Here is a 26,678-nt window from a genome sequence, read left to right as displayed (position 1 = left end):
CAAGAATCCCTCGTACACAGACAGAACCCCGGCTATTTTACAGGATTGACAATTATCAGCTGTTAGAACCCCTGTATAAAAATAAAGCTTATTTAGTTTATAATTATATATTAAAACACTGACCATTCTTGACTTATACTGCCACTTCATATTCATATCTGATTGTTCTGGTATGGCTGAGTGTTCATCCAGCAGCTAGACGGGAGAGTCCACCACATGTAGATGTTTCGAATGTACCAGTGGCAATAATCCTTGTAAGGCAAAAATAAAATTCTAGTCCCGGTGACCTGACCGAACTTTAGAGTACAACCCAATTTAATTATTTTTCGAGATAAAACAGTGCGAAATAAACACGGACTGAGAAAGGCTAAAAACCAGAGAGTAGATAAAGGCTGGCAGTGTTTTAATAGTAACTTAGCGCAAATTAGAGTCAAATGAAATACTAGTGCATGAATGAAGCAAAGACGCATCAATACTTGAATTATACTGGTATTCTACTAATAGAACAAATCTGACCTGTTTACCCTCAATACAAATGGGTGCAAAACATATTACGGTACGTAGTAATACTTCGATGAGAGCACATTGCCCGGCAGAGGAAACAAAACATTGACGGTACTTGGCACTACTTCGATGGGAGAACATTGAACGACGTAGGGAACAGACAATCTGACGGTACGATAGTGCTTCAATAACAGCACATCGCTTGGCAGTCGTAACAAAACATTTGACAGTATGTTGCACAACTTTAATGGAAGAACATTGGCCGACATTGGGCTCAACGAATTCGACGATACTTGACTTAACTACGTTTGCAGAACATCGGCTAGCATTGGGCACAACACATCTGACGGTACGTTGTACAACTTTGATGAGGGGACATCGGTCAGTGGTGGGCACAACACATCTGACGGTACGTTGCACAACTTTGATGGAGAACATCGGCCAGTGGTGGGCACAACACATCTGACGGTACGTTGCACAACTTTGATAGAGAACATCGGTCAGTGGTGAACACAAGACATCTGACGGTACGTTGCACAACTTTGATGGAGAACATCGGCCAGCGGTGAGCAAAACACATCTGACGGTACGTTGCACAACTTTGATGGAGAACAACGGTCAGCGGTGGGTAAAACACATCTGACGGTGCGTTGCACAACTTTGATGGAGAACAACGGTCAGCGGTGGGCACAACACATCTGACGGTACGTTGCACAACTTTGATGGAGAACAACGGTCAGCGGTGGGCAAAACACATCTGACGGTACGTTGCACAACTTTGATAGAGAACAACGGCTAGCGGTGAGCAAAACACATCTGACGGCACGTTGCACAACTTTGATGGAGAACAACGGCTAGCGGTGAGCAAAACACATCTGACGGTACGTTGCACAACTTTGATGGAGAACAACGGCTAGCGGTGAGCAAAACACTTCTGACGGTACGTTGCACAACTTTGATGGAGAACAACGGCTAGCGGTGAGCACAACACATCTGACGGTACGTTGCACAACTTTGATGGAGAACAACGGTCAGCGGTGGGTAAAACACATCTGAGGGTATGTTGCACAACTTTGATAGAGAACAACGGCTAGCGGTGGGCACAACACATCTGACGGTGCGTTGCACAACTTTGATGGAGAACAACGGCTAGCGGTGAGCGAAACACATCTGACGGTACGTTGCACAACTTTGATGGAGAGCAACGGTCAGCGTTGGGCATAACACATCTGACGGTACGTTGCACAACTTTGATAGAGATCAACGGCTAGCGGTGAGCAAAACACATCTGACGGTGCGTTGCACAACTTTGATAGAGAACAACGGTCAGCGGTGAGCAAAACACATCTGACGGTACGTTGCACAACTTTGATGGAGAACAACGGCCAGCGGTGGGTAAAACACATCTGACGGTACGTTGCACAACTTTGATGGAGAACAACGGTCAGCGGTGGGCACAACACATCTGACGGTACGTTGTACAACTTCGACCGAAGATAAAACGGCCGGCGGAGGACACAAGCCATCTGACGGTACGTTACACAACTTCCATATGAGAACATCGGCCGACTGATGACACAACAAACCCGACGATGCGTTGCTCTACTTCAATAGGAGAACATCGGCAAACGAAGGGTGCAAAATATATCGGTGTCGTAGTAAACAGTCGGTTTGACGACTTCCAACTTAAAGTACATTGAAATATATTTCATAACAGATTGGAAAATTGAAACTCGCGTCGTTCGAAACATCGGTTCCCTCAAGGTTTGAGTTCGGACCCGGCGTCCTCGAGCGATCGCAGTTTTACTGTACATTCGACGGACTGTTACAGAACTTCAATGTAAGAACATCGGCCGACGGTGATAGGAGCACATCGGCTGACGGTGGGCAAAAACATTCGAAGGTACGTTGTACAGCTCCGATAGGAGCATATCGGCCGACGGAGGACACAACACATCTGACCTTTGTTGCACAACTCCGATAGGATCAGGAGAGTCAGTGGCATGGGAATACCACCCAAGATATTCATGAGTCGTAGATCCATCGGCTGCCGACATGGCTCAGTCTCCCGTGACCTATTCATCCACTCGCTATTGAATGTCGCAAACATGATAATTGGCATGGTATACCGACTGTGATACGACTCTGTCTCGATTGCATCCGGCAGTTTGGCTCTGGGTGAGTTTTATACTAGTGTTATGTGATGTGATCTGCTTTGCCAGGGTCGTAGCAGCCTCCATAAAGGTGAGGAAGATTGTGTTTTAATTCAGTAACTGGGAAAATGCGGAAGGGGAGGGTGTGGGAGGTGGGCACACATGTACCTGAGAATGTCAAAAAGGATGGTTGTGTTATAAATGGGTCGCATTGTAAAAATCATTGTCTTTAGCCCGATATGTTTGATTTACTGCATGATTCGATGTTTGCATATATCGAGAAAGTCAAGTACTGCAATTATTGCAAGACATGTAAGAATAAATATCGGAGTCTAAAATACCTAGTTTTAATAAACACTGTATTGTGACAGTGTGAAGGACAGGTAAGATAACCTGGGACTTATAACAATTCAACTTCCCGGTAACTTATTTATTCCTGCCTTCGAATTAGATCTATTCCTGTACAAAAATATTTAGAATTTCAATCAATTTGAGACCTCCAGAATGGGACGGTTTAAAAGAAATATAGTGCTGAGACTATTGTTCTAGCGTCAATGTCTATGCATATCTATCAGTATGGGTTACAAAAAGGGAAATAAAACAGTTTAAACTAGATTGCCTTTAAAGTGCTAGCTTTTTTACAAGCTAGAAAATCCCCTCAAAGGCTAACGGTAATGTCATTGGTTATCATTTCCATATTTAGCCAATCGAAAGCACTGACACAAAAGTCGACTGTATGCACACATTTCTGCGAAAATATGTCTAAATATACCTCATAACGGTAACCAGTCTAGGACAAATAACAGGAAGTGAAACAATCGTAAATTTCTACTCAGTTGTTGCAAAATTTTGCAAAGCCCTTTGTTTTATTTGTTATATCGGTGTATCAAAGCCTTGTATGCATAAATGGCGGGCAAAAAACCGCTTAAAGACGGGTTTTACCGGGTGGAGTTGAATAAAACCGACTGGGTGGTTCCAAATCGTTACCAATGCTTAACACCGGTTGGTGTTGGGGCCTATGGACAAGTTTGGTATGCACTTTGACTTAAATCACATTTGTTACTGTATAGTGACTGTGTATCAGTGTGTGAATGGCTTGGAACCTAATCTTTGGTTTGCTAACTCAGAATCCATGATAGTGGTCTGGTGTCCATTGGTTTGACCTCGTAACAGGCACACCTTTCCTCCATGTTTAATTGAACTGTTACAGGGGCTGCATAACAATTGCTAAGTAATTATAACAAAAAGATTATTGTTTATTGCGATTAATGACATAAACTAAGAAGAGAGTGGCCTTTTTTATTGTGGAGCTTAATCCTATGAACACAAGCATGTTGCCACTAAATTAGTCTAAAATAATAGACATGTATGTTATACAGGATTCTTCTAATCTCTAACGTTTAAAGAGTTTGTGCAAAAACAGGGGGGGGGGGGTGAAAAATATTGAAATTGTATTTAGGGAAGTATTTTGTGTTTGAAATAATAAATAAAGGTTTATATTCATATTTTACCATGTAAGTGCAAAGATATTTTGCACAAAACAAGCTTAATACATGCATTAAAACACAGGATTTACCTATCCAATAAAACGAAACTTGACTTAAACAGACAACAATTATGCCAATCGTAACATCTTGGCCATCTCCGACAAACTACTAAATAGATCTGGTAAATACAATTATAACAACCCGACCGTCTCTGAGGTGTTCGGATTGTTGTAAAACTGTGAACCGCAGATTTGCAGGTGCCTTTCCTGTTAATATATCGTTATGTTTTGACAGTATGAAATGAAAAAAACACATCACACTCATTATTATTTGTTGGGTATTTATTTTTTGTGTACAGAACTTATAAAAAATAACATTATTTGGTAAAATTTCTTATTTTTATGATAATTTCTTGAAGCAATTAACTAAGGCTTTAACCCAGAATCACGATCGGAATAATTATCCACTTTTGGTACACAACAATTTGTACGTGAAGAATTTGCGATATCAAAACTCGCAAAAAACTTCCTGTCAACGTACAATTATTTGGATTAGTGGCCACTTCCACTAACTGGATGGCTGTTTCTTACAATGATATAGACGCTCACATCACAATATTTTCTTATTGACTTTTTATGTTTAAGTTCCTTTATGTTTCGTTTAAAATTATGAAGGTTTTTTTTGGCTTGGTGTATTTTTGTGGTTTAATGTTTTGTGTCTATTCATCTATTCTTTGACACAATTATGCACAATGCACATTTCTGTCTAATGATTTATGAAGTATTGGAAATCAGTTAGACAGTTTCTGTATCACCAATGGTGGTTATTTCATTTAAATCGAAAAAAATATCTTACTAAATTGTAATAACTTTTTGATATATTATTTCAGCTCTGCACTTGACACAAAAACTAACAGGAAGGTAGCAATAAAGAAACTGTCCAGGCCGTTCCAGTCGGCCATTCATGCCAAAAGAACATACAGAGAAATAAGAATGTTAAAGCATATGGTGCACGAAAATGTAAGTTGTGCGATTATATATTCTTCATCTTTCTATTCTATAAAAGTCATTCTTTTTAAAAAAAATTTAGCTGTATGCCGTACATGTTGAAGTTACCAAACTGAGTGAATTTTCTACCAATTAACAAATATTTCATAATTGCATACTGGGCCTTTTAACCCTTCTTTGCCGTAGCAGATACCCAGTTACTTCCTCAAGGGCCACAATTTTCCCCAAAATAGCCTCTGAAATTCCCCATTTTACTTCTACCAAGATTTTTTTTACTCTACTACCAAGTTATTTATTGTTATATATTGAGAATCTCATAATTCATTAAAATAATGATGTTTCCTTCTGATACAGCTTTATTAAAAAAAATCTTCATTGTTACCAAAATGTTTGAAAAAATACTCTGAGAATTTTTCTCAGAAAATGGAAAAAAAAACGTTCTTTTGAAATTTTATTTTGGAAAATGAACATCCTATCACTTTTCATTTCAAGGTAATCGGCCTTCTAGATGTGTTTACACCTACAGAAACATTTGATGAGTTCGATGAAGTGTAAGTTTATATTTTGAAGCATATTTATATAACATGTACTCAATCAGACTACTGATCTTTCTTGCCAACGTAAAGATCTGATGATGGGAAATTGAACTGTTTGGATTTTCAGTATTTTTAATTGATGTAATTGAAGGTACTGATGTTTTTTTCATTCAACTTAAAAAGAAACCTACATGAAGTTTGCACCAATTCTACACATTTTGGTAATAATACTGGCTGACAAAAGTTTTGATCAATGTTTTTTGTAAAAAATATTGACAAAAGATCATAGCTCTGATAGGGGCTGATATGACAAATATCCAGATACAACTTATCAAAATTTGGTTCAATGAGGCAGTTTCAAAGGTGAAATATTTTATGATGTGCTCATTTATTTCAATAAAACAACTACAACTGAAACATTGTCTGTAATCTTGTTAGGAACACTGGTGAGCATATGTGTATCTGTGAAACTTCCAGAGAAATAAAGATTTCAAAGTAACAAAAATGACTATTTTGTTAATTTAAGCAAATTCTAAACAATTAGGCCGATATCATATGTGTTATTTGTACGTCATGTACAATTTTGTTACATAACATTCTTTGTATCTCAGTTACCTGGCCACAGCTCTGATGGGCGCGGATATGAACAATATAATCAAAACACAGAGACTCAGTGATGATCATGTACAGTTTCTAATATATCAGGTTCTACGTGCAATGAAGGTTTGTACATATACCATCTTACCTGAGTTGCCATTTAAGAAAACCTTTTATTTCACAAATTTTCAATTTTTTAAAAAGTAAGCCTTATATAACTTTTCTGTTACAAATTTCCTTAGAATTATATGAACTGGCAACCAAATGTATGCTTTATTTGACACATTACATTTTGTAGTTTTTAAAAATGAGGATTTAATTTATTTTTCAGGATTTTTTTTTTACGCTGAATTTAAAGAGTGAAATGAGGTCGATTCAAGCCAAAATTCTGGCTATTCCCAAAGCAAAAACTTCTATTTTTTCCAAATTTGAAATAAAATTCGAAGTGCAAGGGTACTATAGAATGAATTCTGTTTTTGATGACTTTTTTCCAATTCTGTTTCAGAATGATGTTGAAAATCATGTTTTGAAAATGAAATCAGATTTTATTGAATTTTTCTCACAATATTTCCCAGACATAATTATTTATTATCTCTTGTAGCATACTATCTACAATGAAAATTTGTAGTCAATATTGGTTATGTTTTCTTATTTCTATTTCAGTATATCCATTCTGCTGGCATTATTCATAGAGTAAGTTGGCTTGTATTTCTTCCATTCAGTCAAATATGAATATTTTATATTTGTGTAACTTGTACCATGTTCTTCAAAAAAGAACATTTTCACGTTAAATGCCTGGGAAAGGATTTTTTTGGTGAGAAATTATCTCACGGTGTTTGGGCAAGGAATGGGGCGGGATTTTCCATCAGATACAAACTAGGAGCCATTCTTAGAAATGGCCAGGGACAAAATTTGTATCAATTACATGCAAATATTAAAGCTGCACTCTCACAGATTGAATGTTTTTCCAACTTTTTTAATTTTTGTCTTGGAATTAGCAATTTTTTGCGTAAATATCTGCAAACCAGTGATGAAAGACTGTTGACAAAAGATCAAATCGCAGATTTTCATATTTCCATTCCAAATATAATTCTTTATGGCTTAAACAGTAACTTACTAACAGTTTAGGAAAAACTGCATAAAACATCAATTTTGTAGAGGAAATATAAAAATATGCGATCTGATCTTTTGTCATCAGTCATTTATCATTGATTTGCAGGTATTTATGCCAAAAATTGCTCTTTCCAAGACAAAATATAAAGAAGTTGTAAAAATGGTAAATCTGTGAGAGTGCAGCTTTAACAAAGATTTTATTTACCTCTTTGAATACAGTTGGCACAATGAGTCCCTGAAAGTGAACCTATTCATATCACATGGGTTTTCCAGTCGCTGGAAAGTAATAATTTTTTTTATATAAGAACATTGATGAAGCCAGAAAATAATTTGTAAATATACAAAATGTACTTGGGTCAATGAAAATTTCACTAAGTTACAAGTCACATACATGATAGAAATTTGGTACAGTACATGTATGTTATATGCTAATGTGTATGAAATCTGTTCATTCATAATTATAAATCTGATCTTTTTGTTTACCTTTATTTTACAGGATTTAAAACCAAGCAATATAGCAGTGAATGAAGACTGTGAACTGAAGGTTTGTTTTAACATACGTCATACTTAATTTATGGGTTTATTTGAAGTGCTTTTGATATAACTGATATACTAAATCATTGTTTTTGATGGCAGAAGCCAAGATATAGCCTTGGTGGCTTTGGTGTCTGCTTAGTATAAAAAGTTTTGATTGATAAGAATTTATTTTGCGTTTGTGAAGACAGTCGAAAGTTAATATGAATCACTCTTGAGTCTGTTTCCTGGGCAGAAACTGTGTCCCTGTTGGTATCGTACCCACAACCACACTCCTGTCTGATCCCATCAAACATGATTGAGTCTTTTAAACTATGTACACTTGAGTTCTCTTTCATTTATATAGAATTCCATGTATTTATTTTGCCGTAATCTTCCAGATATTAGACTTTGGCCTGGCGCGACACACAGATGACCAAATGACAGGTTACGTGGCCACAAGATGGTACCGCGCTCCGGAGATTATGTTGAACTGGATGCATTATAATCAAACAGGTTTGTACAATTTTGTAGTCATCAGTATTGCCTGAGACTTGTCATAGTTACAGAACCCACTACTGAGTTATTGAATTTATGCACCAGCACTTTAGGGCCAGTGTAAAAATTCAATTACAAGGGTAGTGAGAGATGCAAATTTATTGGGCAGTGTTGTCAGGGGCAATGTTACATGAAAAGTGTGCGTTATAAGTGAATAGACTTGTAATTTGTCCACTCTGTAATTATAGAACTGTTACGCCCTTCTTACTTGTCATCATTCCGATACATTATGAAAAAACAAATTAGCCTTTATAAATGAAACTTTTAATTGATAGCTATGTAACCACAGATTCCCCAGTTGAAAAAGTGCCAAAATATTGCATATATTTATTTGTCGGTACCTTAATTATATGTTTTTTTGTCAAATGTGTTTAACATGGTAATGCATTAAAATTAAACAAATAATTTTGGCATCAGCCGTTATTGTGTACCTTTTTGTGCAGACGTAAAAACAAACAAAATACTCTCAAACGTGGTATAAGTAAGTCAAAAAGTGCTATGTATGGTTAGTCTGATTTCTATTTTCATTCAAATGTAAATGTGACTGAGCAGGTCACATGGACCCTTCTAACCCCTTGCACTGTAGTCATTTTAAATTCAGATTTGAATAGAAAATAATTTTTGATATTTCTATCCTGCTACCTTGTTTAAAAGGTTAGATATTACATGCATTTTATTTGAGGATTATACAAAAGAGACAACCTTTTTTACATACATGTACTTGTATGCTTGAAATTGAGACACATAGTTGAGAATGTTTCAGTACCGGTAATACCCAGTACCTTAAAAAATCTTTAACCTTGGCCCTGTTGAAAACCTCCAAGATGTATGATGAAACTTGGTACACATGTTGCCTATACACATGAACAGCAAGGCCCATACACTCTGGCAATAATAGTTGAGTTATGCCCTTGTAACACTTACAAAAACAGAAGTGTTGGTGTTCGTTCCGCAGCGCTCTTGTGTAGTTTATGCATGTATAGAGTAAGTTAAAATTATAAAATAGGGAGAAGTTTGACACTGTACTTCTTCCACAGAGTCTTCTTTAAGTTCGATGTCTATCATATGTTCATGTTTATACCTTGTTTTTCAGTGGATGTGTGGTCAATAGGCTGCATTATGGCGGAGATGCTAACTGGACGACCGCTTTTTCCTGGCACTGATCGTATCCTTAATTGTTTCATGATCATTGTTGGGTGGGGGGGGGGATGATAAGATTAAAGAATCTGAGCTGAGAATAAGCTGTCTAAAATATTTGTTCCTTATTACGCAGTGATGTTTTGGCCTAACGCCTTTTTCAATGGAAATCTGTCATAATATAAAAGTATGCAAGAATGACACATGGTCTCTGGTTATTTGCCATTAAATAAAATGACAAACACTACACATTTTTGTTTGAGCTAAGCCTATCTATATTTTTTTTGGCCATAAATGCAGTAAGAACTTAATAAAGATTATGAGAAAGACTTAACATGGTTTTACCATGAAGAAATGGGTAGTTTAGTGAGAAAAAATGCTTATTTGTACATAACAGCCTGCTACTAGTAATAGGTATTTCTTGAAGATCTTGATTTTTTGGGTAGAAGAACTCCCTCAAAATACGAGGAAGCGTGACAATTTTTCTTTCGGTGTCTGTCTAGCTTGATTCCGGAGAAATGATTTTTATCATTTTCATTCCTTAATTGTTTCATAAGACATTGATCAGTTAACACGAATATTATCGCTAGTGGGTACTCCTCAAGATGCCTTACTTGACAAAATCAGTAGCAAAGAGGTAATTAAAACGCTTGAGCTTTGATTAATTTAACAGGGGTGTGATTTTGTTTGAAAATCAGGGGCCTGATTCATTAGATCTTAGTCGTAAATTATCTTAGTGTTACAAGTCATAAATTAGTTTGCTTTATGAAGGTATGAAAAAGGCCAATATTAAAGTTGACAATACTGTTAAGGGAAAGACAACGAACTTGCAGCCATCAGTGATGTCCCCAAAGGATTGAAGATTTTGTAGTTATGACAAAGATCATTAAATCATTCTTCAATGAAACAGGCTCCTGGAAATTGCTTATCAGGATTTTTCTTTTCTTTATCTCTCAAAATTTCCATTATTTGATAGAACACCGAAACGCCAAATCTATATTTAAGTTAAAATGGTTTTGCTTTGATAGTGAAAGAACACACTTTAATAATGTTAATTTTTAGCAGAAAGATGTTACTGACCGTGTTGGTGCGATTTTGGGTTTTAACATTTTTGTTGCTAACAACTTTTAATCACACCTCTGTTCGTGGAAAATATACTTATTTAATCCAGATATCCTGCTCTATAAAGTAAAACCCTTATTTTACATCCCATCTCTCATACCTTGCACACATAGATACCTATCTTGTAGTCTTCCCCATTTTCTGCCTCACTCAAATAGCTTTAAATTACTTGGCTTACACCTATAAGCTCTGTTTTTCAGAAACAGTAGAGGTACTGGCATAGCCTTGGTGTTGTCACGGCATTGTCATTATGAAAACACTTCAACCTTGGCCTTAGCTTAATAAAACAGTCCAAATATTCAAATGAAACTTAGTATACATGCTGCCAGAGTCAATACTAATATGTTTATTAAGGCCAATAACTCTGATGTATAATCAACTTATGCCCCTTTTACGCAAACAACAACAAAATATGGACTTGGCTCTCTATGTGAATAATTTTGATGGCACAAATGTCAAATTCATTTATTTCAATTAGATCAACCTAAATTTGGAAAAAATATTAAATAAACTTTGTGTATTGACCTTTAATATTCAATGACAGTGTGAATGGATGCTTAAAGTTGGTCTTAAAAGTTTTCTAAACGATACACTTTTGTGTGCTTAACTCTTTGGCTGATTCATCCTTACAAATTATCTCTTTATATCGGCAACCAAGGAGCCTGAATTTTTTTCTAAAACGTTTCCTAAAAACACTTGAGAAATCATTTTATTATAAGCAATAAAAAAGATGCACAATGTACAGGCCTGTTACAATCAAGATTTTAGTCTTAAAATGAAAAGATCTTGTGTCATAATTTCGTTATTTTACTAAATATTTGTGTATATTTAGCTTTAGACAGTAATGAAAATGAACACACTGTCAAGGAAATTTAAAAAGAAAATCTTGTTATGTTTATGTAGATTTAAGATTATTGAAGTTACGACTTAGATCCCAAAATGAAACAGGCCCCTGGATTGGACCACTGCATATAAAACATTAAAAGGATGACTTTTGACTTCGCTTTGCATGCTTTTACTCAATTGTTCAATGTACATATACGCTGTTTTTCATGTATAATACCATATACAATGTAGGTTTGTATGGTATATGTTTATATAACATTTTATTTCGTTTTCTACCTTAACTGTGTAAAGATATTGATCAACTTACAAAAATACTAACTCTTGCGGGCTCGCCAAATGAACGACTTCTTTCCAAGATCAGTAGCGAGGAGGTACTTGTATAATTGGTGTTAATTGCAGGGCCATCTTATCAATGAATGTACAGCAAAATATCGTCAGATTAAAGGCCATGATTACAGACTCATTCTAATCGGAGTCTAGAAATCGGACTCAGAAAAGCACTTTTATTATATTTTTTTTTTTTTTCATTTTTTATGAAAATATGGTTAATTAATTGAGCAAGATTACCAAATAATAAACATCATCAATACTCGACTAGAAAACTAGAAAGAGTTACAATAAAATAAAGATTTGCAGTTTGGCCGCTTGAGTGAAAATTCAGACTAGAGACAGTTAGTAATCCTGGCGCTTTGGCCTATGAATATGAACAGTCTCAAGTCTTGAGTTTAGACTAAAGGCTCAAAACTGCATATCATTATTTTATTGTTACTTTTCAACCTTTTCCCTAGCAGACCATCGACTGTGAACACTACTGAATTACCGTCATAAGTGAAAAATTTACTAATATTCAAAAAAAATTTGAAGAGGAATGGGAAAAGAATAATTTGTTATCATTTAGTACTGTTTTTCTGTGTTTGAGTGTAGACTCTGAATTATTACTATTATGACTATTCGTTATTATGGGCCAAGGAATGTGTGATATGAAAGTTTATAATTTTGATTGAAAGCTTTACTTTCAAATTAAGATAATCTTTATCTTAAGTTTTCATTCTTAGAAGTTGTTATGGAATATATGCCATTACAGGGATACTGATTTGTAAAAGTGAGCGCAGGGTTCCATCGTTGATAAGATGGTCCCATTGTCCATGTTCCATAACTTTAATCATGTCTTTAACCTTTGTCACAGGTCTTGTGATGAATTCCATTTTTTTAAGCTTAACTATTTGTATTTACAGTAATATTTTTTAGGGGGGTGTTAACCTTGGTAACTAAAAGTTTAAGAAAAATGAAAATTTTCATTTTGGGGAAAAAAATTGAATCTTTAATGAAACTAATATAAAACCTTTGTTTAATACACAAGCTAGAGTTTTATTTCTACCTCACTTTCCTCATTCTATCCAGATTTTTGTATTCTTTTATGTTCAAGGAATGTTTTTAGCTTGTTTCTTTTTGAATAAAAGTTGAGGCATTGTTATAGCCTTAGTGGCATCAGCTGTGGCGGCATTGTTGTGCAAAAGTTTTAATGTTGGCTATAAGTATATATATATAATTTTATTATGATATATGGCCTCCGGCCCAATCATTTACATAAACATATATATATAAATCAATACAACAGGTATGACAGGTCATGAAAATTATGCAATTCAATATTCATTATTCATAACGTAATATAGATATTATAGATTGGTTCTATTTTACAAACATATCAGTGTAAGTACTTAGACATATTTAACAATGTGCATCATTTCTTATAATTCAACACATATGAAGGTAATATTGATATACTATGCGTAAAATGGCAAGAAGTTTTATCAATCTCATATGCTGATATAACATTCAATTCATGATTAATACACAATGCACAATGACATAAATATATGCCTATACATAATAATCATGGAAATAATTATTTCGTAGTTTAAAAGCATGGTATACAAACATAGCAGTATTTCTTATAATTAGCTCATTTCTACTTGACATCAAATTATAAAATCTTTGCAATGTTGGAAACTCATGATACATGCTAGATATGTATTTAACACGTAATTTAGAATAAAGGGGGCACACAAGAAGGAAATGAAATTCATCCTCGACAATACATTCACAATATGGACAATATCTATAGTCTCTATCTATTTCATAATGCCTCCCCTTTTCAATCATAAGATTGTGACAAGAACTTCTAAATCTTGCATAGCAGATTCTGACCTTTACAATATCAATAACATGTACATATAATGCAACTTCAAAGGTATCTTTGTAATTTGCAAAATGAAATAACTTGCTATTCGAGAATATCCTTTCTCTCCAAGTTTGCACATATTGGTCTTTTAGCCTTTGAACATATTGATGCAAGAAAACTTTCTCATTTGCAACAGATTGGCATTCCCATATATATCCAAAACCATTTATATACAAATGTTTTCTAACATGTGTCACCCATGATTCAATGCCCAAGTTATCATAATACAAAAGCATATTATAGCATTTCCTAACATATCTGTCATTATTTAAATTCAGGATTCTAATCCAATATTTCAAACATCTTTTGGCAGACATAATAAACATAGGAAATCTCCCAAGATCAGCTAATATAGCATCATTGCAAGCACTGGGTGGGACTTTTAAATATCTTTTACAAGCAGTAACATGTACAGATTCAATACATTGCATATGTTTTAGTCCCCACAGCTCTGATCCATATAATAGAATAGGACTTATTTTAGTATCAAATATTTTATAGTACATCGAGTAAGGCACATAACACAAATTCTGCAGAGAAACATAGATATGATTTAGTACACGTCTTGCCTTAAGGGCAACAGATTCTGACATTTTATACATCGACAATCTACTTGTAAAATAAACACCAACATACGTAAAACCATTTACAACTTCTATACATCTGCTATTGTACACCCATTTCTCACTTCTGGCGATTCTACCACCATTTTTAAAAACAACAACTTTTGATTTATCAATATTAACAGTTAGCTTCATTTCTAGACAATATTTATGCAGTAAATTAATTTGCTTTTGTAACCCACTTATCGTATCCGACAGTAGAGCTATGTCATCAGCAAACATCAATAAGAATATCTCTGTATAATCCGGAAAAAGTTGAATACCTCTGACATCATTATTAGACATAAATACAGATAACTCATTTATGAACATACAGAATAAAACAGGACTAAGACTGCAACCCTGACGTAGACCAACAGGGCATGTGAATACATCTGAACATCCTTCATCCGTTTTAACATAAGCTTTAACAGAAGAATATATAGCATTAATAGCATTGTACAAATTTCCCTTTACACCATTCTGGCTAATAACATCATACAATTTTTGTCTAATAACTGAATCAAATGCCTTTTGAAAATCAATAAAGGCGACATACAAAGGTTTCTTTCGGACATATAGTTGTTTACTTATTAAAGATAACATAGTAAATGCATTGTCAATTGTACTATAATTGGTTCTAAACCCTGCTTGTGACTTACATAATTTACTGTACACAATATAAACACACATTTATAAGTAAACAAATGTTCCAGCTATTAAAACAAAACTTTGGACATATACTCATGTCACCAATGTTTGAATGACCAAATTTAAACAGATCAGCATTGATGTCCGCTATATGAGAAAATTTAACAAGTGATATATTATAGTATAATTGTACTTGTGTGAAAGGTTTAAGGATCTTCCTTTTACTTAGGCTTTAATTTCTAGGCTTTAATTTCTTTGGTTTGTTTCGGGTAATCTATCTATAAAAGCCCTTGTCCCTAGTAATTAAAAAAAAAAAAAAACGGTCTTCCCACCATAAATGTAATTTGAAACATCAACTGTCATTAATTTTTGAAAGATTAAAGCTCCATAAAAACAGCATTATATGAGTGATATTTGCAAGAAATATTGCTATTTGCAAGGATATGATCATGACATAATGTTTATTTGAACAAAAACTCTCTTCCTACCCTTCCTAGTTATTTTTGGGATGTTACCATAAACAAACATTTTTTATGCCTTATCATAATATTTGCTGTTTTCTTCATTTAATTGGTGTTTTATTTTTCAGGCAAGAAATTATATTCAGCAACTGCCAAAGTGGGAAAAGAAAGATTTCAAGAAAGTTTTTGAAGGAGCAAATCCAATGGGTAAGTTCCCCTGTCCTTCCTAGAAATTAAGTGCAAGTTATCTGTAAGTAATACACAAAAAAATATTTATAAATCAAGTCTATAAACTCATTTATCTCAAAATATGTTCACAAATGAGAAGTTTGGTTGAGTGGTCTTCAGACTGGTTAAAGGGACTCGGTTACAGATTTTATGAAGTACGAGTATGAAACAGTGTAACAGATTAACATGACGAATAGAACACATGTTACCAGTGACAATATGCACATTTATAGCAAGGTCACTAACTCTAACTAAAATATAAAAGTAGAAATTATGACCATCATGGGCTGAGCCTGTAAATGTTTTTGGATTTCTGTAGTACAAAAATCTTATGTTGGACATGTGTACAGTGTAAGAGATAAACATTTAACATATAACACATGTTACCAGTGAGAGTATGCATATTGGTAACAAGGACCATAACTCTGTCAAATATATTTGTTGAGTAATGCCCCATTATTGACTGAGAAAATCAGACGAGCATTGGCATGTGCTTATGTTGCTGTTGTTTCCATGTTTTTATTGAAATTATGTTGATATTTCAGCCATAGATCTGTTGGAGAGAATGCTGGACCTGGACGCAGACACGCGCATCACAGCCGAGCAGGCACTCGCCCACCCGTACCTTAGCCAATATGCCGATCCTTCTGACGAACCCACTGCGCCGAAATATGACGAGTCCTTCGAGTCAATGGAGTATTCTATACCTGAATGGAGAAGTATGTGTGATTTGAAATGTCTGAATAAGGTTGCTACTATAGCTTGTTTAAGAAAAACTTAAAAATCTAGTCGTTCATTGATTGTCATTTTAAGGAATACAACCCACATACGTGTGAAATTTGGATCCCTGGTGACCCCATATTTTGAGTGAAGGAAAAGGAAATGTAAAAAATTATCCGAGAACATTATAACTTAACAAAAAGTATGGCTTTTAAAATATGCAAAATGGGTCGTATGTTTACTTAATCTGATTTCTGAACCGAGTTATCAGCATGATTGAAAATATGAAAGCTGAAATACAGTTTTGCTATAAAAAGACATCTTGAATTTTCATCTTTTGGCATAGCAAATATAGGTTCCAACCTTCCCTAAATTCAGCACTGACCCCAAAAATGTTATTGCCACTGGACAGTCTTTTACTTACTGTTGATCTTTTATTCCTGTTTGGTAGTTTCTTTTATCAGCAAGAAATATGTATATATGATTTTTATAGAGCACCTCACAAGAAATGATGAGGCTTTAAGGGCAGGAATGAATAAATGTTATAACAACTTTTTGAAGCTTAAATGGAAATATAATCTGTAAGTGAAATTGGAAACCAACAATATTTTTTCTTGTCCTAAGGCCACACCAAACTGTTTTTTCATTGCACAATTTGTTTTTTTAATTAATTAAAAAAAAATGTACGAGTAGTTTCATTTTTTTCAAGCAACTGCTCACTAGTTTTCACCAAAATATCGAATAATGACAAGAAAACCACTTTCTTTCTGTCTCAGACAAGTCCTGGGAAACTAAAATAGTTAGTAAATGAATGCATGTGGGGTATATGCTTCAATTACGCCCAGAAGGGAAAATAAAAGAATACTTTAAAAAATGACATTCATAAATGAAAAATTGAAATTTATTGCGCCCGCTCACCTCATTTATTTTGGCGAAAATCCATTGATTTGAGGTGAGGATTAAGAAAATATTTTCTCCCACCTCAGATAAGTAGATCCAATAATTTAACCATGCTAGATATTCTTATCTTGCCCACGGGTGAAGATAAAATGCCCGTATGGAACTCCTTTTTAACGGTCACCACATTATAATAATCTCCCTTGTTGAAGACAGTCGTCAGTAGCATCAAGGAAATCTTGTCTTATGGTAATATTTAGAACGCTAATTAATTATTTCTCGCTTCAAATGTCACCATAAAACAGTTTTCACGCACCATTCAAGAAATAATGCTTCATTTTCCTTAGAACTATTTAAAAAGACCGATTTGACTATTAACATTAACTGGATCACTGCGCAAGTATCCATGACAACCACGTGGTATCGCATATCCATACGCAATTATTTTCACTAAGCACAAAAGATTTCCAGCAAAAAATACATTTTTAATTAATTTTGTTTAACTGAGGTGGGAGAAAAAGCATCTACCATAGCCGCTCGTGTAAGATAGTTTCATCCCGACCCTCCTGCACGGTGTTTTGTGGAAACTCTGTAAACCTCGTTTCCGCAAAACACCCTACGCTCGGGTCGGAATGAACCTATCTTACACTCTCGGCCATGGAAGATACTTATAATATTAATTTTGTCATTGTTTTTTGCAGAGCTAGTCTACGAAGAAGTGATTTCCTTTGTTCAACCTGCTGGGGAGGGCATGGAAACTGCATAAAATTTTGTTCAGTTCAAACAGTAGCAGTCAGCAATTAGTAGAGTAGCAGACAACAATTTCTGGATTAGCAGACAACAGTTACTAGAGAATGCTGCTGATAGTGTTTCATCTGAATGTTATTTTTCTGTGCAAATGTGTAAGATGCCATATCTTGACAAAATAAGGTATCTGTTCTACAATTAGTTGAATTTTGGATGCATGCGGCCTGGACATATTGGTTTGGTCAATGGTTTGTTATGAAAAGAAAGAAAATGAAAAAAACTAGACTATAACATATTTCAAACAACCTTTTTATGTTGAAAGATTGCAAAATTGACCAGTTGATGTCTGATGTCATTTGAAATAAAGAACAAAAACATTAATCATTATCAATTATGTTAATTTTCTTCGGTCAATATTTTTTACATACCGTATTAGAATTAAGTAAGAAAACGCCTTTCAAATGATACCAATATTATATGGGGACACCAGGCATAAACATTTAACATAACGATCAATTACATGATCAAACAAAACTCGCATTGTGCATCAGATACCTTAAGTCAATATCTATGAAAATGTATAAACAGGCTATAACACTGTTGTCAGAGTGCTATACCTCAATGAAAATTGATTCTAACTGTGAGAATGATTTCTACTGTGAAAATGGTTGATGGTAGAGGAGTACAAGTTCTGTTACTTAGCTTTAAAGAGTGCCACATAATTTTTAGAACAACATATGCATAATTGTATAGTTTTTCATTGATAGGGAATTATCATCAAATGGAATACTGGAATGTTCGTAGTATATGTTAGTTTCAACATAAAGGTGCTAAAAATTATGAAATTTAAAAAAAAGATACATTCTTTCATTTTGTGTTAGTGAGATTGCGAGGTAAATGTTCCAATTATTAAATATAGTTGTTCTTGTAATGAAGTTGTTAATGATAGATCAAGCTGTACAAAGTCATTATGTTTGAGATATTTATGAAAAAGCCAATGTTTTTCACTATTCATTGTAGATTACAATATGGTTAAAACATTTGATTTCTTAAAAAAATAAAATTGTATTGTGCTATTTTTTTACTATTGTTTGTAGAAATAGAAAACTTATTTTGTTCATTTAAATTCTGCATCATTTTTTAAATATATTTTATACACCTGTTTAACAAATTGGACTTATTATGGAAATACCCATTTTGGTCAGACAGAGTCCGTAAAGTTGTCCGCTTACACATCCATTATTTCATTTAATGATTACCAAACTTGGTGGAAATTTTTTATAAGCATAATATCGGACAAAATTCACCTATATAATGTTCCAAATCTTGAATAGAAATTGATAACAAAGTGTGCTGACATTTTATCTCAGTTAAGTTTGATATCGTCATCTTCGAATTGTCTGTAATTGATTTTGATGGCATCATTTACAGGTGTAATTCTCCACTCTTATTGATTTAGATAGCAGCCATAATTGAGTTTCTAACACTCTTGTTTCAGACACTCTGGTGTCAACTATTATGAAAATGTATAAAAATTACATTATTACATAAATGTGTAGAATGTAATTTTTTCATCCTAAAAAAAATCATTGAGATTTAGGACGTCATTTCTTACTGTCAAAATATAAAATACTTACAAAATTATCTCACACTTCTATGACTATTTTCTTGATATCATCTGTAATTTGATCACGTCTTGAATACTGATCAATGATCATTATGACATTATGATATAATTTCTGCAAAGTTTGTCAGAATTATATATTTCCTTACATCCGATGCTATATACAAATCATAACTTTGTTTTGTATTTTCATTTGACATTCGCATAATTTGACAAATTATTTGTTTGGACACTTGTTAAGGATTACCTCACTTTACTGTTATTTCATTTTTTATACTAGTTTAATCTGGCACCAGATTCGAAACTACTTAAGCATAACAGGTTTAAGTATCTTATATTATTGAGCGAAATTACTTCCTAATGCTGGATCTTACATAACAAAAACCAGTTACGGTTATCGAAACTTCTCATATAAGTTTCTTTAAAAATCTCAAAATTCTTTTAAATGGGAAATTTCTACGATTAAGGCAGTGTTGTTTGTTTACACTGTGACACATGATTGTAATAGTTAGCTAAAGGTGTTGGCACATAATGCTCGTGTAATTAATATTCCATGGTTTACAATAACCTTTGCCTTTTTCATGATTCAATAAAATTCACAAGTCAAGACAAAAAACTGATTTTCACATTTTTTCACTGCGTCCAATCTATGGTATTAAGTTTTTTACCTGTTTTGTTTTGTCTGTGTCCTAATAAACGTAGCGTTCTAGACCCAGGGTATTTTGGTAAACAGAAACGAACATAGTGAGCTTAGCTTGATCCTGTAACAAGGGACTTGAGTGTGTTCCAGAAATTTGGACCTCAAGGTTCATTGCTTTAACTTTTAGCTTTCAAGTGCTTTAAAACAAATTATTACATTGATGGACTGTTTGCAGAGAGCTTTCCTTGTCTAGAATTTTGCTGCATCACGGAAAGCGCTTTTTTTTAATTCTAATCTTTGCATTAAAAATCTGCATCTAAAATGAACTTTAAAAACCACATTCATGGATTTTCAGGAGGTGTAGCCTAATCTTTAAGTCTTTTTTGTTTGTTTGTCAATTTTGTCACCAAAGGTGCTTTTTAAAACACATGATGTGAAGTTATTGCCTAAGTAAGGAGGGCTCTCATGTGGTACTGCGCTCTGCCTACAAAACTAGCTACACTTAGTAGGCTTTACTCTGGTTCCTTGAACTGCTTGTTGTGAAGTTTGTTAACATACCCATCTGAAGTACACAACATAGTTTCTAAATGGAATCTGTATATAATATTTCTGTAGAACATTCGTGTAATGGGATTTAGTTCATGCCAATCTATTGAAATACTTAAAATGGCACTTAAAATTTAGATGCTCGATAATTACCTTCTATAATTATGAATATATTGAATCGAAGTCCAGATACATTTGTTTGACCAGGGTTATTACATGACCAGTTTACCTCTTAAATGGTTTTACAGTTATGAATAATTATAACAGGGTGATTCAACATCATGTCTATTTGGTTTTCTGACAAATTACTTACAAAGAATTTTTTGTTTCCATTTTTTTAATCTTAATATTTCTAATATGTATTTTTTTGATACCTTGACCTGTCATATTTACATGCCCATAGTTTTTGTAAATTTAATTGAAATAGTCTTTCTATTTTCAGAAGTGTTTTTTTTTTTCAAAATCGTGTAATAAAACAGTCTAGACTTTTTTTCGGGAATACCCAACATTTTCTTGATTCCGCCGAATTAAAGATTAGGATAAGAGTTGAGAATGTTATTGTCCGTGTTCAGGGATAATCTATTCATCACAAAGCAATATTTGTGTCATTATCATGATGTATGCATATTCATGTGTATTAAAACCCATTTCTTCATAGATATGCCTTTTAACTTTTCTATACAAAGCATTATGAAGATGCATTTTTACTTTAGAGATATATTACAAGGGAATTAACTAGGGGTGCCTGATGTGGCCACTTCTCTATGAAAGAAAGGGTTAAAGCCGTCTGGAAGGTTTCTACTGCCTTGTTGGTTAAGTTTACTTTTTAAGTTTTAGCTTACCTGTGTTCCAAAGAAAAAATGTTCAGTTATTGTTGCAGCCTTGGTGTCTCGGTGTGGTCTTCTCAAAGCCAATGTTCTAACCTTGGCAAAAACTAAATAAATCAATTTAGATATTCCAATGAAACTTGGAACTCATGTTGCCAGAGGCAATACTTATATGGTTAGCAAGACCAAAAACTTAAGCTTTTATAATTGAAGAGTTTCGCCCTTGGGTGGACAGTTAAAACAACAGACCAGTGTTGATGTTCTCTGTGGGGTCCACTTGTTCGTACTTCATTTCTCTTGGATTTTTTCAATTCTTATCAGTTTATTTGGCATTTTTGCTAACATATCATTTCTTGACTGTTCAAAAATGTCTTTCTCTTTGTGTAAATGCTTGTAGAAAGGGTTTTAACATTTTATGACATGTTGATTTTTTATGATTTTTTGTATCATTTGTATTTTTTGTATCATTTGTTTTTCAATGGCATTAGGCTATATGGTTTCTTCTCGTATACCTGCGAATAATTTATCATACAATGTTAAGTCTGTTTAAGACAGCTCAACTGAATAATTAATGTTTAGCATTATAACAAAAATGATAATGTAATCATTTATGTTTTATATTTAGTTAAATCTGGTTATGAAGATTATGCCTTAAGGGTTCTAACTGTTCAAGCCTGATTTATTTAAGATTTATCAAGAAATTAGCCTAAGTACATATATTTCAAATATTTGGTTAATTAACTCAACTGCAGGTAGCTTATTTTGACTTTACTTTATCAAGTTTTATATAATAGAAGTTCTTAGAGGACAATATCATTCCTCTTTCCATGTGATAGTGTACCTGGTATTTAAATGATGATATGTTTTTTGGGTTTTATGCAAAACGTTTTGATACATTCAATTTTTGGTGTGTAAGATCAGTCTTATTGATACATGTAGTGCTAAACTAGTTGTGAAAAATCTGGCAGCTAAGAATAAAATAATGTATAAAATGATAAAGACTTTATGATTAATCATTAGGTAAACAGACTTTAAATGTGCCTGTCCGATTGTAAAATTCTGTGTAATACTCAGCTGCAGATAGCTATTTGTTTAAAGTTAATCGTAAGTACATAAGTATTTTTGTAATGTGTAATGTTTACATTGGCTTCGATCAATCAAGTGTAATGACGATTGTTAATTTGACTGGCACATTAAAGTTGAAACATACATGTATTTTTCCTATACCATAGGCTAGATTCTGATCGTAGAACTTTTCTTATTTAAAAACACTGGACATTACAGATTTACATTTGCACAATAAACCACAACACTCCAAACAAAATCAAAAGTAGTAGCATTTTCCAAAATTCGAAATGATAGTTCACCTTTGATTTGGTCAGAACAGTGGATCCTGAAATGGTTGTAAATTGACTGTAGTAATGATACACCCTTGTAACAATTGGTATTCATACTGATGTGAACAATTGTTTTGACTTTGGATTGTAATTGGTTCATTTTAAAGCCAATTTACCCATTATGTCCCTTTATGTAGCTCTGACTGTATTATACAGTATAGGTTTACCAAACTGGTGCCAACATTACTTAATGATGTGGTAGCACACTGATGTATGACATTTTATGATAAAAATAATCACATTTTTTTCAAAACTTACCAAATCATCAATATAAAATCATATATTACATATCTTATTTGTCAGAGCAAGTAGTATGACAATGTGTACAGCGTCAAGCAGAAATGAGTCGGCTATCCTTGGCATCCAATCAAATATGTTTTACAGAAGAAAGAAACATAATACTGTTGCCTGGAAAAAAAGAGCAACATTGCGCCATAGGCAATGCCATTCTTTTTAAGATAAAAAACTTGATATTTGTTACTTATATCATTTTTACGGTAAGACTTATTTCTGCGGGTTGCCACTCATGTCCAGTTTTGTAAGTGGTACGGAATATATCCATATTTGGTTACTGTAATTGACTAAAAGAAAATATCACTGTACACACAAAAGCAATTAATGTATATATAACATATATTCTTAGCTTCACTGGCCTCAGGCCAGAAGAGTTTCTACAATGGCATGTTGTCCAGCGTCAGTAAACAGTTGCTTGTGAATGGGATACACTCTTCAATTTTGATTGCATCTCATTTAAACTTATACAGTAGGTAGATATCCATATGTGCTTGGTTCCATTTGTTAAACCAGCCAGATTTGCCCATGCATGACTGGATTATGGCCCTCAAAATGTTGCAGCCCTAGCGAAAGTATACTCTAAGGGAGGCAACTTTTACAGAGTTGTGTTTTCTAGTTTTTATCTCCCTTTGGCCCTTGTAAACCATTTTGTTCACTGATAACTTAACATTGAAAGCAGGTTCAGTAAATTGCCTATTAGTAGTATGTACATGCTAAAGATAAAAAATATCAAAAATGTCATGCCAGTAGGCCCTCATGGTTGGCTCCAGCCTCTTAATTTTGAATTTTACATGTTTGTAACCAAGAATTGGTAATTCATCTTCACAATATAATCTACATGTGTTTATGTGAAACAATCTAAAGGCATTGTTTAAAGAGATTATGATCAGATAAAATTATGTCACACGTAGCGCTGTGTTTCGTGCTAGGTGTATCACATATCTCATCTCATCAATCTGTTAGTTCATCATCTTGTAGTAAAGTTTGCATTTCTGCTTCAGGAAAATATCATTTAATGATGCATGATTTTGTTTTGGTATGTACATGTTTGCTTTGTTAGTTAGGCTAATTTGAGATAATATCTAGTTTGTCAGGCAAATTCTTTTTTAAATAAGCATGGATTTTATTCAACTTCACTTATTGTTTTCATTAGGTATTGATTTTTTTACTTATTCATTTTTGAATGTTGAATATAAGTAAAGGTGACTTTTGTAAGTTATTCTATATATAATAATAGTCGTTCATCAAGTATAAACATTTCTAAATATTTTGTCTTAAGTTAATAACTTTGGAGTAAAACTGTTGTAAAATTTTATTTTAAGAATTAAGAATAATGGAAAATTTAATTTTTAAGAATTAAAAATAATGGAAAATTTTATTTTTAGAATGAAAAATAATGATAGCTCCAGTAGAAGTATTTTAAAACAAAAGAAGCGTGCCTGAAAAACTAAAAATTATGTTTGTAAGGCCTTAGTTTGGAATGAATCATAGAGCTATATCTGAAAGATGCTGTTCATTACTTATTCACACCATGCTCTAGTGATTTGTCCAAAAAAAAATCTGTAGTTTGTCAATATTTCCTGGTTTGGAAAACTGGAGGGTATTAAATGTTGAAACATATGACTATAAACACTTTCATCTAATAAATGGTATAAGATTATTGCGGATACTTTTTTTAGCGACATATTGTATGAAGGTTGCCATTTCGAAAAATTATTTTTGTTTTCATCAGTCAAAATTTAGTTTTGTAAATGCAGCAACTGACATCATCCGTGATATGTAGATTGGTTGTGTACATTTTAATTTGATAGGCAATTAATTCATCTGTCTTTGAAGTTTAAAAAAAGTCGATTGCATTTGCAGTCATAGTGCATCTACATCACAACTCGAAGTCACCTTAATCATACAAGTCTTTGAAATCAGTTAGCACATGTTAAAGACTATTCATATGTAGTGATTTATTAATATCTCTATTTGTATTTCCAAATCATTCAATGTTGTATGTTTTGTATAAAAGCAATAGTTTATTTGTTGTTACCAATTTAGTGTAGATTTATATAACTTAGGTAAATAATCCATGTTATGCAATTATAATGTATCTTCATTCAATGTAAATTCCATGCATAAGTAAATAAACATTTAAATGTAATTTTCTGATTCTTATTTCTATTAGCTTTACTGACCTAAGGTGATAAAGTCTTCAGTTTCTATTGTACAATGTATCTTGATCAAACTCCTACAGTATAAAGATATCCATGAGACCCCTATCCCTGTCTTTAACCAGCCAGATCTGCCCAAGCACTGCTGGATTATGGCCCTTGAAATTATCAAAACTGCTATTAGCCAAGTGCAAAATTACAATCTAAGAGAGACAACCTATACTCAGAAAGTGCAGTTTCTTTTTTGTTATTCACTCTTGCCATTCTAAGAGATGAAAATTCCAGTCTAAGAGAACATGTACTCAGAAAGTGCAGTTGTTTTTCTTATATACTCCCTTGCCACTGTCAGAGATGAAAATTACAGCCTAAAAGAGACAACCTGTACTTAGAGAGTGCAGTTGGTTTTCTCCCTTTCCTTGTCATAAAGAGCTGTTTATTTTTTATGACAACTCAATTATTACCAGATGTTTGCTAAACTTATAGAATTGTTAGATACTGACTAAATCATGGTTCCTTTGAAAAACCAGCTTAATCCAAAAAATCCTTACCAATAAAGCATAGACCATTGTGAGCCTCTTGTTTTTATTCAATTGTTTTTCAAAAGGATTGGTATTTTGATAGCCTCTGTGTCATTATACACATTATTATATATGTTAGCGGCATTATACTGCAAAATCTTCAATGTGGCCATACAACTTAAAAAAGGTACAAGATATTCAAATAAAACATGGTAAACATGCTCCCTATGTAAAGCAAAGCCCACAACTTCTTTCAATAATTGTTAAGATTTGCCCTTTGTTTGACTGAAAAACCCAGACAAACAAGCTAAGTGAATACATAGCAACATTTATTGAACATGTTCATTTCAGTTTTTTTTTCTGCTTTAACCAGAAACTTGTGCAGTTAGGTACATCTTATTCTTATGACGTTGATTTCCTGCTTGTCAGACCTTTTGAAGAAAGTTAATTCTTTTAATATAACTTGCGATGATACATGACTATAGCCATTCGGAACTCCTCAGACATTATTAATGAAAACAACCTCGGATGTAAATGGACGGTTTGCTA

At 33.5% G+C, this 26,678-nt stretch overlaps 1 protein-coding gene across 2 annotated transcripts; it reads left to right on the top strand.

The window, feature by feature from the left end:
• The first annotated feature begins 3,459 nt into the window (after window positions 1-3,459).
• On the top strand, window positions 3,460-25,601 carry LOC128217243 (mitogen-activated protein kinase 14-like). 2 transcript variants are annotated; one of them, XM_052924246.1, is made up of 12 exons: window positions 3,460-3,688; window positions 5,034-5,163; window positions 5,644-5,702; window positions 6,299-6,410; window positions 6,948-6,977; window positions 7,894-7,941; window positions 8,312-8,426; window positions 9,562-9,633; window positions 11,865-11,944; window positions 15,661-15,739; window positions 16,306-16,479; window positions 18,079-25,601. In XM_052924246.1, exons 1-12 carry the CDS (start codon window positions 3,564-3,566, stop codon window positions 18,141-18,143), a joined length of 1,089 nt encoding a protein of 362 aa, XP_052780206.1. In that variant the 5' UTR covers window positions 3,460-3,563; the 3' UTR covers window positions 18,144-25,601. The 2 variants fall into 2 exon arrangements, with proteins under 2 accessions (XP_052780206.1, XP_052780205.1); XM_052924245.1 differs by lacking the exon at window positions 11,865-11,944 and adding an exon at window positions 10,163-10,242.
• Window positions 25,602-26,678: the final 1,077 nt, after the last annotated feature.

Source organism: Mya arenaria, chromosome 14 (assembly GCF_026914265.1).
Source record: "Mya arenaria isolate MELC-2E11 chromosome 14, ASM2691426v1".
NCBI lineage: Eukaryota > Metazoa > Mollusca > Bivalvia > Myida > Myidae > Mya > Mya arenaria.
Note: the sequence above shows the minus strand (reverse complement) of the source record. Positions and strands in the feature narration are given on the sequence as shown.

What these genes read in the sequence shown, in the direction of transcription:
- LOC128217243 (XM_052924246.1), top strand. Translation starts at nt 3,564, where the DNA reads ATGGCGGGCAAAAAACCGCTTAAAGACGGGTTTTACCGGGTGGAGTTG. An exon ending in GGGGCCTATGGACAAGTTTG is followed by an intron (nt 3,689 to 5,033) that starts GTATGCACTTTG and finishes ATATTATTTCAG; the next exon opens with CTCTGCACTTGACACAAAAA. An exon ending in TGAAGGAGCAAATCCAATGG is followed by an intron (nt 15,740 to 16,305) that starts GTAAGTTCCCCT and finishes TTGATATTTCAG; the next exon opens with CCATAGATCTGTTGGAGAGA.